Here is a 13,041-nt window from a genome sequence, read left to right as displayed (position 1 = left end):
TCCATAAACTAGCCTATAAGAGACATTCCTAAAGAGGTCTTGTAAGCAGTGCGAATCCACAAAGCATCAACCAGTCGTAGGTACCAAATCCTTACGGTTTTGATTGACTGTTTTCTCTAAAATGTTCTTTGATCTCCCTATTGGCCAAACTCAGCTTGGCCACTATCTGTGGGTTGATAATGGGGTATGACCTTGTAATTACAACCATATTTTCTTCATCAACAATCCCAATGGGCTTGTTACAAAAATGCTTCCCCCATTCACTAAATCATAGCCCGGGGCATGCCAAAACGAGAGAAAATATTTTCTTTCAAGGAATTGACAAACAACTCGATGGTCATTGGTGCCGAGATGCAATGGCCTCCACCCATTTAGACACATAATCAACAGCTACAAAGGATGAAGTGGTAGCCAAATGAACTTGGAAAAGGTCCCATGAAATCATCCCCCAACAATCAAATATTTCCAAAACAGAATGGGGTTAAGGGGCATCATGTTACGCCTAGTGAGGTTACCTAGTCGTTGGCATCGGTCACATGCAACACAGAAGGCATGGACATCTTTGAACATTAGTGGGCCAAAAATAAAACCACACTGCAAGATCTTGGCAGTGGTTTTTTGGAAGAGAAATTGCGCCACCACAGGCTAATGCATTGACAAAAATTAATGGACACTTGGAATTTTCAAATGATCAGGGATGCACCGCCTAACAATAATTTGGTCAGGGCAATATTTTTAAATAGGTAGGGGTCATCCCAAAAAAAAGTACGCACGTTGCGCAAGAATTTTTGTTTATCAAGTTTAGACCAAATGAGAAGGAATCTGACTTGTGGCTAGGTAATTTTGCTATGTCAGCATGCCATGGAGAGCCAATGTAGGAAACAGTACCTGGACAAAATAAATTTCATCAACAAAGAATTCATTTATGGAGATTCATCAGTTATTGGTCTCATAGCTTGAAAGACGGGACAAATGATCAGCCACTACATTCTCTACTCCCTTTTTATCTCGAATTCAAGGTTAAACTCTTGGAGTAGGAGGATCCATCGAATCAAACGTGGCTTGGCATCCTGTTTTTGTGAGCAAGTATTTCAATGCTGCCGATGATCAGTTGAAAACAATAACAAGAGATCCAACCAAATAAGACCTAAAACTTGTCTAATGCAAAGACCACAGCTAAGATTCGTTTCTTCGGTTGTAGTGTATTCAATTGAGCATCATTCAAAGTCTTGCTAGCATAATAAACGACATGAGGCTTCTTATCTTTTCTTTGCCCTAAAACAGCCCCTACCGCAAAAAAATCACTAGCATCACACATCAGTTCAAATGGTAAGACCAACAGGAGCTTGCATGATTGGTCAGTGGTCAAACAACCCTTTAAGATTTTCAAAAGCTTCTTGACATTTTGATGTCCAATCAAATTGACATCTTAGTGACAACAAGTTACACAATGGTTTTGCAATGGTTACTAAAAGAATGAATGAATCTTCAGTAAAAACCAGCGTGTCCTAAAAAGGATCTCACATCTTTCACAGTCCTAGGGGGCAGGTAATTTTTGAATGACTTCACTTTTGACTTAATCCACCTCTATCCCTTTTGAAGAGACAATGTGACCTAAGACAATGCCATGTGTCACTCATTTAAAATGACACTTCTCCCAATTAAGTACAAGATTGACTCTCTTCACATCTTTCAAGAACTTTTTCTAAATGCATTAGACACAACTCATAAGAATCCCCATAAACTGAAAAATCATCCCATGAAAACTTCCAAAAAAAATTTTCCACCATGTCACTAAAGATACTCATCATACACCTTTTGAAAAGTGGCTGGTGCATTACACAAGCCAAAAGGCATTCTTCTATAAGCATAGGTACCAAAAGGACAAGTGAAAGTGGTTTTTTCTGGTCTTCTAAAGAAATCTCAATTTGGTTGTAACCTGAGTATCCATCAAGAAAACAATAGAAGCTCTTCCGGCTACTCTTTCAAGCACTTGGTCTAAAAATGGAAGCGGAAAAATGGTCCTTCCTAGTCACCATGTTCAACTTACGGATAATCAATGCACATACGCCATCCAGTTTTGGATTCTAGTTTGGTACTAGCTCATTATTTTCATTCTTTCACTACCGTGACTCCAGATTTTTTAGAACAACTTGGGTTGCGACTAACCCATTTTGAGTTTGCAATGGGGTAAATGATACCCGCATCAAAAGCAGTTTAAGCACTTCACCTCTCACTACTTCCTTCATGTTGGTTCAGTCGTCTTTGCATTTGCCTCACATATTTTAGCCTCTTTCTTCAAGATAAATTCTATGAATGTGTACATAAAAGAGGCTAATTCCTTTCAAGTCAGTGATTGTCCACCCAATTGCTTTCTTTGTGTTTTTTTCTCACCACTCTCAAAAGTTCTTGTTCCTGCTCTATGCTAAGTTTTGATGAAATCACAATAGGATATTGATTTCATCTTCCCCTTAGAAATGCATACTTAAGATCACTCGGTGAAAGGCTTCCTTTCTGGTTTATAAGTGTCCGGACAAGAGATGCCTCCACTTTCACTTGGGGTGAAAATCAAAGGCTCAAATGATGGGGTCCATTGACCTATGACATAATAGGCATTGGATCCAGATAAGTCTCGAGTTCTTTTACTTCCTCATCAAACACATTCCAAAGAATAAAAAGTCTTTCATCATGAATTAAAGTTCTTTTCCAATGGATCTTTTACCCATTCTCTCTCTCAAAGTGTTCTTGACAAATTGTATTGGATCAAATCTACCTCTCTAATGTCCTCATGTTCACCCAATTTGTTTGGAGACATTGAATATGTTCATCTCCACAGTCATATTCCAAAAAGACCAATTTCATCACCCCATTCCTACAGTTAATTAAAGCATTGGATGTAGCTAAGGAAAGGTCTACCTAAGATGACTGGGATGGGAGCATTTAGAACCTTGAATAGGTGCGGTGGTCTAACACTACAAAATCAACAGGAAAGTAGAATTTATCTACTTGGACCAACACATCGCTCAACAATACCCCTAGGAATCTTGATTGACCTATCAGCTAATTGAAGGTGATTCGAGTAGGCTTGATTTCTTCCTAAACCTAACTGTTCGTAAACAGTGTAGGGTATCAAAATTCACACTTGCTCCTAAATCCAACAAAGCTTGGTCTATCTTATGGACTTCCAATAATGCATGAAATGGTAGGACAACCAGGATCTTTGTATTTGGGAGGGTCTTAAACTGGATGATGCACTAGCATGGCTCAGTTAGAAAGGCTCTTTCTTTCAACATTCAATCTCCTTTTGACTGTGCATAAGTCCTTAAGGAACTTTGCATAAGATGGGACTTGTTTGTCTGCATCAAGGAGTGGAATGTTGACTTTCACTTGTTTGAACAATTCATAGATTTCCGAGTTCAACAAGATCATGTTTAGGTTTTCCCTAAACTCTGTGGAAATGGTGCTCTAGGAAACAAATTCTAAATCACTCACTTTTGACTCCAATTTTTCTTGAATCATCTCCTTTCTCACTCATCTCTTTCTCATTTATCTCGCCTTCTTTGTCACTCAAACTCTCATTTGTCACTTGTGTTTTTGATTCCCTCTTCACTCTCCCTAGATTTCTCCTCCACAATACCTTTAGGAATCCCAAAACCTATAGCTTTGTCAACAATCTTTCCACTTCTAAGGGTAGTGATGGCTTGGACTTGTTCATGGTTTGAAGGTTCACCAAGTGAAGATTCACTCATGTGTACCTGACCTCTAGGATTTGGCATTGGTTGAGCTGGGATCTTTCCCATTCTCTTGAATGCTTAGTGATTGAGTCAACTTTGGTTAGTTGACTTCGAATGTCATCTAAGGTCCTATTGGTCTGGTCTTGAAATTTGGTAAGCTTGGTTGTGATTCCTCCTTGTGTTTGCATGAATTGTTGAAGAGTATCCTCTAGGGATCTCTTATGAGGTGGTTGGTACGTGTTATTGTGGGAGTATGAAATGGTTGGGGTGGAGGTTGAAATGTTTGAGTACTGAAAGAGACCCTCATTTCTCCATCCAAAATTTGGATGGTTCCTCCATCCAGGATTATAGGTCTCAGAGTAGGGATTGCCTACTTGGTTTGAAAATGGCTTTCTAACATTACTTGAATCAGAAGTTTGGCCATATAGCACTTCCTTGAAGGCTGGATGATTAATACTTAAAAGTGCATGTTTATCAAGGTTTTATATCATCATTTTGCACTTGAAGTATCAATAACTCCTTAACTAAAGCATGTTTTATAATAACAAGTTTGATATTATAAGATACCTTAATTTATGGTAAATGCTCATTTTAAATGCAGGACTATCACATAAATAAAAGGATTGATTGATGAGTTTAAGCATTGAAAGTTAAAGGACAAAGAGATGGCCAAACTTAGAAAAGAGATGTCGGTGCAGTCCAAACCGGAACATTGCTCGGTAATTGTGATCATATCTGGAGCTCTAGATTTCGGATTTAGGTCCACTTTATATGGATGGAAAGGTAGACAAAGCCTACAACTTTCATGAGGAGCCCAAGATTTGAAAAAAAGGTCGTCACACACGTTTTGAACGTGGTGTTCCGTCCAAATGAAGGAAACAACGAAGAAGTCCGAAGCTGTCCTGCAGCTTCCCAAACGAGAACTATGAGAGTTAGTGTTCAGCCCATATCTTGAGTTCTTAGAAGTATCCATAACACTATTCCAGCTTGTCTGCAATGACCTATCGATTTTTTTTTTTGTTCGCGACAGACAGGAAAGCTGAGACAATTTCCTAGAACATTCTTGAGGATTCTGGCAAATTATGATTGTTAGCAATGACATCTTGATCAGAACAAGAATTTGTTAAGGGATCGCAAACAACTAGTCAATTATGTGGGCCACCATTTAAACACTCACATTAGTCAACATGGAATAGAAGCAATAGTTCCAAATTTTGGCCTATAAAGGGGGAGCACTTACCATGTATTGAGGCATCTTGGTTTCCAGATCAAGATCATGCTCTTGCTTCTCTCTTTGTATTGCTTATGTTTTGCTTTCATTAATATCAAGTTTTATGCACTTTAATTTCCTTTCCTTTACTTAGTTAACTTCTTTCTCATTTATGTTCTTACCTTGTCATTTATGTTTCTTTCTTTCATTATGTTTAGCTAAGTTAATTATGTCAAGGTTGAAAAGGGTACACTAATGGTGTAAGAATTAAGTATAATATAACTTAACATGGCACCATTCACACACCTTAACAACATTGATAAGATACTAACATGTTTTATATTTGTTATCTTGTTCACTTTTAATACTTTGCTTGTTAAATTGGTTAATCTAGATTTTATGTTGTATAACACTTGGTACAACAAATACTTTCAACGGTACTTTCAATAGCCCATAATGTATGGTATAACCGACACCTTGAGCTATGAAAAGGGACTTGATTTTGTTGTTAACATAAGAAGTTATAATCATGAATGCCTGCCAACATTTACAAGTATTAGCTTTATTCGAATAAGATAACTAATGTAATCATGTTAACTTAAAATCAATTTATAATCTGATGGGAAACCTCCTTTATGTGTGATTTCCAATTGAGTAATAAGAGTTATATTATAACTTGTTTGAAGTACTGTTAGTGGATCCTCTAAACCTTGACATTCGTTTTTATCATTGGTTAATCCTTACATTAATCTTCCAACTCAAAGTTCTCATTAATTTTCTTCATCTTCTTCTATTACTACTACTACTACTATTGTTATTATTATTATTCTTATTGTTTGTCATTTACATTCTGTAATATATCCCTTTGATCTTTTTCATAAACTCAGTATATAGGCTGGAAACCTGTGCACCCGGTCTTTTTGGATCATTCTCAGGTGTAACAACGCCACGTACTGAGTATTGTAATTATTATTGTTAATTATTATTGTTGTTGTTGTTGTTTTGTATATTTATAATTTATACAATTAACCTCTCTGTGGTTCGACCCGGTTCTTGCCGGGTTATTTTATTACTTCGGACACTCCTGCACTTGGGAAAAGACATCAAGCTTTTGATCGATGTCAAGTTTTTGGCGCCGTTGCCCGGGGAGGTAAATTCTTGTATAAATTATAATATTTAATTTATTTTCTCTTTTCACTTTTCATTTTATCTATTTTTGTTTCCTTTTGTTTGTTTTGTTTCTTTTTCTTTTATTTTCTTTTTCTTGCTTTTATTCTCTTCTTACACGTGCATGAGAGTTTGGTCACGTACATTAAGTGGTAGACTTTGTAGGGTATCCTCATCATTTTCAGAAAATATGGCCGAAGAAGATAATCAATCACTTCATAATGAGAATAATGAGAATAACCGTATGAGAACACTTAGAGACCACATGAATCCCACAAGAACAAGTGCACCCTCATGCATAGTTTTCCCTCCTGATGCATCTCATTTTAATTTTAAGCCAGGCATTATTCAACTTTTACCATCTTTTCATGGTTTAGACTTAGAAAATCCATACTTGCATTTAAGGGAATTTGAGGAGGTCTGTAATACCTATAATGACTCAAATTGTAGCATGAACACCATTCGATTAAAGCTTTTTCCTTTTTCATTAAAAGATAAAGCTAAAACATGGCTACAAAATTTGAGACCAGGATCCATTCGTGCTTGGGATGATATGCAACAACAATTTTAAAGAAGTTTTTCCATCTCACAGAACAAACTCTTTCAAAAGACAAATCATCACTTTCACTCAAAAGCCAGGAGAAACATTTTTACCAATGTTGGGATAGGTATCGAGATTTGCTTAATACTTGCCCACATCATGGTTTTGAAAAACATGGAGATTGGTTTTCACATTTTTATGAGGGTTTAACACCTAGAGATAGGCAAATGGGTTGAATTGATGTGCAATGGAACTTTTTGAAGATAAAGACCCTAATGAAGCAATGGAAGTACCTAGACTTGCTAGCTGAAAATGCTCAAAATTGGGACACCACAGGTACTTATGAGGCACCAAGTAAAACTCAACCTCATACATCTAGTGGGGGTATGCACAACCTTAGGGAAGATCATGACCTCCAAGCCAAGTTTGCATCTTTAGCTAGAAAAGTCGAGGCACTAGAATTTAAAAAGAGTGGTCAATTAAAATCTGTTCAAGACATTGTGTGTCAAATCTGTAAAACAAATGAGCATGCAACCAATGATTGTCCAACTTTGCCTTCTTTCAAGGAATGCCTCCATGAACAAGCCCATGCTTTAAACAGTTTCCAAAGACCCAACCATAACCCATACTCACAAACATATAACCCTGGTTGGAGAAATCACCCAAATTTTAGTTGGAAGAGTGATAGCAACAATGCACAAACTTCATATCCACCGTTTCAAGCACACCATAATTTCCAAAATTCTCATGGATATGCACCTCCTTATGCTCCACCTCCTAGAAGAAATTTTGAGGAAACATTGCATGCATTCATTGAAAAGCAGGAGACAATCAACACTCAACTTGCTCAAAGCATGACCGATTTTAAAGATGCTCTTGCAAAATTAACATCTGCTCTCAGTTTCCAAGAGAAAGGTAAGTTTCCTTCTCAACCACAGCAAAATCCAAAGGGGCAATACAATGCAAATGCAAGTGGTTCTGGAAGCCAACACATGGATCAAGTCAAATCAGTCATCACTCTTCGTAGTGGTAAGGTTATTGAAAAACCTATTCTTGAACCTTGTGAGAAAGATGATGAGTCTATCTCTGAGGGTAAGGAAGGGGTTGAACCTGAACATTGCAAAGAAAAGGCTGATTCCCCGCCAGCACTTCCATTTCCTCATGCCATGATCAAACAAAGGAAAGTTAGTCACAACTCTGAAATCTTTGAAATTTTCAAACAGGTAAGGATCAATATACCTTTGTTGGATGCTATTAAACAGGTTCCTTCCTATGCTAAATTTTGAAAGATCTGTGCACTGTGAAGAGAAAATTGAATGTGAAAAAGAAAGCATTTTTAGCCGAACAAGTAAGTGCCATTCTTCAGAACAATAATGCTTTGAAATATAAAGACCCTGGTTGTCCTACAATTTCTTGCTTTATTGGAGAACATAAAATTGAAAGAGCCTTACTTGATCTTGGAGCTAGTGTGAATTTACTTCCATATTCAGTTTTTCAGAGTCTCAATCTAGGTGAGTTAAAACCAACTTCTGTAACTCTTTTACTCGCCGATAGATCTGTAAAAGTGCCTAGAGGAATAATTGAAGATGTGTTAGTACAAGTCGATAAATTCATTTATCCTGTGGATTTTATTGTCTTGGACACGCAACCTGTTGAAGCATGTAATTCATTTCCTATTATTTTAGGACGTCCGTTTCTTGCAACTTCTAATGCATTGATTAATTGTAGGAATGGACTCATGAAGTTATCTTTTGGAAACATGACATTAGAGATGAATATTTTCAACGTTTGCAAGCAGCCTGGAGATGATAATGATTTACAACAAGTAGATCATATTGAAGAATTAGTTCATGATCAACTTGAATCTACTTTGAGTAAAATTGAGTTTGGCATGAATATGAAGATTTGCAAATGATTTATTCTCAGGAAGAAATCACGGATGAAAAAGGCACCGAAAATATTGATGCCGATCTTTTTGTCAAGAGTGACAACAGATTTGATATCTGACATCACACCAATCGATGATTACTTTCCTGAAGAATCCTTACTTTCTCTCAGTTCAATGCCTTGGTTTGCTAAAAATATCAATTTTCTTGCAACAGGAGATTTGCCAGCTCACTGAAGTACCGAAGACAAAGGAAAGTTTTTGAACGAAGTGAAGAACTTTTACTTAGATGACCCTTACTTATTCAAAAAATTGTCCTGATCAAATATTTCAAAAATGCATTCCCGACAATGAGGTAAGTAATGTCATTAAACTTTGTCATTCTGAAGCATGTGGGAGTCAATTCTCATCAAGAGAGACGACTGCAAAAATCTTACAAAATGGATTTTATTGGCCCACCATGTTCAAGGACACACATGCATTCTGCAAAACTTGTTGAAAATTGTCAAAAAGTTGATACTGGTCAAAAAGTTTTGCTTTATAATTCTCAACTCCATTTATTTCCTGAAAAACTAAGATCAAGATGGAGCGGTCCATTTATTTTGAAACATGTGTATCCTTATGGGGCCCTTGATATTGAGAATCCAAAGAATGACAATGTTTTGAAGGTAAATGAACATCGTTTAAAAGCTTACTTTGATGAGTTTTCCTTAGTGAAAATGAATCCATTGGTTTGAATAATCTTATTGATCAAAGGTTGATTATTTTTGTTTTTCTCACATTTTTTTTTGTTGCTTTTTAGTGTGACTTTTGTTTTGCTAGTCTTTCACCCCGGTCAAATGGCGGATAACGGTACTCCGTGACTTAAGTCGGTTCTTTCAGTTTCCCAAATAACTGATATCTGTATATGTTTGTATAATTCTTAGCTCTTTCTTCCTTCTTTGAATCGCTTCTCTAATTTCTCTTTTGAAAATGGACACCACTCTTGAAAAGTTGAAAAGGTATTTTCCCGCTTTGCCTCCACATGCGATTAATAAAATTTACCGTGCTAGGTGTGCAAGATTGAGGTTGTTAATGAATCATGGAATTCCTGAAGATATCCGTTGGTTAATTGAAGCAAAGGTTCGATTATCAGGTGAGTCATCCAATTCTTTCATTTCACACATGCCTGGAACAGGTAAAAGCACTTTTGCAAAGAAACGTCGTGCAAAACGACTGAAAGTCTGTCATCGATGTGCCAGATGGACTTGTAATACGACATGTCGTTCTTTAGGAATGGTATCTGTAAACCGTGAAGATAAGATACAATTCATTAAGGATGGCCTGAGTAAGGGGTCTTTAGATAATCTTTTGTTGACCCTTGAGACGCATCCTAGTGGAGATGTGCATCGTGTAATTCATGATTTATGGCCACAATTCCATAAAGAACATGATCGACTTAGTCTTGGGAATCTGACTAAAAAAGACCCTGTTTGCCAGTTTTTAAGAAAACTGGATGGGAAGCCTATCCCCGACCCATAGAGGGCGTTTAAGCCGTTCTTGGACGTAAAACCAAGGGAAGATGTGAGCCACAATCACAACTACCTGTACATACATGCTTTTTCAAAATAAATAATTAATAAAGAGAGAGAGAGAGAGAGTTTGTGAGACTACAGCTGGCCTACATATAGGTGGTATGATTGCATTTTCACTTTTTCATCTATAAATTCTTCTCTTCCTTCCCTTCATTTCTACTCATCCCATTTATTCATCAAATATAGAAGTGTGTAGAAATGACAGGTTCCTCAAGTCATCATATAAGAAATATTTGTGTTTTCGGTGGATCCAGTTCTGGGAAAGAAAAAGAGTTTTTAGAATCAGCAAATCATCTTGGTCGGGTACTAGCTGAGAGAAAGATTCATTTAGTGTATGGGGGAGGCAGCCTTGGGTTAATGGGAGGTGTGTCAATGGCTGCATTTTTGGGAGGCAGTCAAGTTTTGGGGGTTGTCCCCAAAGCTTTAGCAAATGGGGACATCATTGGAAAAACAATTGGAGAAGAACTACAGGTCCCAACAATGTTTGATCGACTGAATACCATGTTTAACCATGCTGATACCTTCATTGCCTTACCAGGTGGTCTGGGCACATTGGAAGAGATCTTTCATATTTCATCTTGGGCCCAACTGCACATTCACCATAAACCTATAGGTTTGTTAAATGTTAATGGTTTTTATGATAAGTTGCTGTCTTTCCTTGATCAAGCTGTGGAACATGAATTTCTAACATCTTCGGCACGACGAATCATAATCTCTGCTGCTACTGCTGAACAATTGATTGACCAACTACAATCTTTCATCCCTGTCATTGATCCCTGCATGAGTCGTCTAGATTGGTCAACTAAGGAAAGCCGTAAAAAGCTTAGATTAGATTTGAGCCTTCATCTGTGAAACCTTGTGTCTTTTGGTTTTATTAATAGCATATTATTTTGTTTTGTTACTTCTTATGTTTGTTTAAGTGTGTTTCAGGTTTGTCATTGTTTGCTGTTTCAGGTGATGTCCTTTATACTCTATCTTTCTACCTTCGAACATTGAGGACAATGTCTCGTTTTGGTTGGGGGGAGAGGGTAGTAGTTTAAAATAAAAATAAAAAAAATACTAACTTGCTAACTGTTTTTGCTATTATTAAAACCATTTGACAAAATTGTTATTAGGATGGCAGAGTATGGAATCAATTTTATTGACTCTAGAGACGCGTCTTAGTAAGTTTCATTACCAAGGTCTATCATAATACTTCTTGAAATATTCAGGTTTACAAACTCTCACATTGTTATCACTTGATTCTGCTTTTATACTCATTTAACAAGTATTATTAAACCTTCATTTTCACACACACACTTTAACATATGATTGTGGGTTGCACATTGGATTATTACATTAATTATGTTCTTTTGTTGAAGGTAACAACTAAGGGAAAAGGATAGTATATAATTTCAAAAAAAAAAAAAAAAAAAAAAAAAAAGAGATAGTATTGATGATAATAAAACGTGGATAAGTTTGGTTTCGTAGCCTCCCTAACCTAAGCAATTAAGCCCGAAGGGGTGTTTTAACACCTAATACCCCAAAGTCAACTGACTTGGGAGCTATTGGCCCAAAGCTTGTTACATGGGTTAAGGAGAAAAGCTTAAGGGAATCAAACATTGCACTATCTACGTATCAGTATCTGCAACCCGAGTTGTTAAGCTCGTAGGGGTGTCTCAACACCTAATGCCCTAAGATCAACTGGTCTGGGAGTCATTAGCCTAAAACTCGTTACACGGGTTAAAGATACATTGTGTTTTAAGTTGTATGTGTATATAAAAAAAAAAAAGATAAAAAAAAAAAAAAAAAAAAGAAGAAGAAAAAAAATAATAATCCCAACCCAAGGAAGTTCACCTTAAACATTTGAACATAATATTGTTTTCTTCCAACAAAAGCCCCATCATCTATGTTTTCATTGAGCACACAAAAAGAAGGTTTATTAATATCTTGTTTACGAAGTATGAAGCAGGAATATAAATTTAATGAGAGTTTGTTTATCTGGATAGATTAATGGAAGTTGAATGATGAATGCCTTGCTTTGTGGAACTTGCAAATTGTTTCTCTATTTTAACGCTTTAGATTACTAGGGACTAGTAATAAGCTGGTTGGGGGGTGTGATTAATACTTAAAAGTGCATGTTTATCAAGGTTTTATATCATCATTTTGCACTTGAAGTATCAATAACTCCTTAACTAAAGCATGTTTTATAATAACAAGTTTGATATTATAAGATACCTTAATTTATGGTAAATGCTCATTTTAAATGCAGGACTATCACATAAATAAAAGGATTGATTGATGAGTTTAAGCATTGAAAGTTAAAGGACAAAGAGATGGCCAAACTTAGAAAAGAGATGTCGGTGCAGTCCAAACCGGAACATTGCTCGGTAATTGGATCATATCTGGAGCTCTAGATTTCGGATTTAGGTCCACTTTATATGGATGGAAAGGTAAGACAAAAGCCTACAACTTTCATGAGGAGCCCAAGATTTGAAAAGGTCGTTTTGAAGTCCAAATTGAAGGAACAACGAAGAAGTCCGAAGCTGTCCTGCAGCCCAAACACTATTTAGTGTTCAGCCATATCTTGAGTTCTAGAAGTCCAAATGACCTCATCTTTTTTTTGTTGGAAAGCTGAGACAATTTCCTAGAACATTCTTGAGGATTCTGGGCAAATTATGATGTTAGCAATGACGTCTTGATCAGACAAGAAGATAAGGATTGTTATCTAGTCAAGATGTGGCCACCCACTCATCAATTAGTCAACAAATCAATAGTTCCAAATTTTGGCCTATAAAAGGAGGCACTTACCATGTATTGAGGCATCTTGGTTTCCAGATCAAGATCATGCTCTTGCTTTCTCTCTTTGTATTGCTTATGTTTTGCTTTCATTAATATCAAGTTTATGCACTTAATTTCCTTTCCTTTACTTAGTTAACTTCTTTCTCATT

General features: G+C 36.5%; 1 protein-coding gene across 1 annotated transcript in view; it reads right to left on the bottom strand.

Moving 5' to 3' along the window:
- LOC118046663 (protein ALWAYS EARLY 3) overlaps window positions 1-3,800 on the bottom strand; it is a 29,236-nt gene extending 25,436 nt beyond the window's left edge. Inside the window, exon 1 of the mRNA XM_073411043.1 lies at window positions 3,638-3,800. Coding sequence (XP_073267144.1) covers window positions 3,638-3,800 — 163 coding nt within the window. The remainder of the gene's footprint in view (window positions 1-3,637) is intronic.
- Between the last annotated feature and the right edge of the window lie 9,241 nt (window positions 3,801-13,041).

This window comes from Populus alba, chromosome 8, assembly GCF_005239225.2.
Source record: "Populus alba chromosome 8, ASM523922v2, whole genome shotgun sequence".
NCBI lineage: Eukaryota > Viridiplantae > Streptophyta > Magnoliopsida > Malpighiales > Salicaceae > Populus > Populus alba.
Note: the sequence above shows the minus strand (reverse complement) of the source record. Positions and strands in the feature narration are given on the sequence as shown.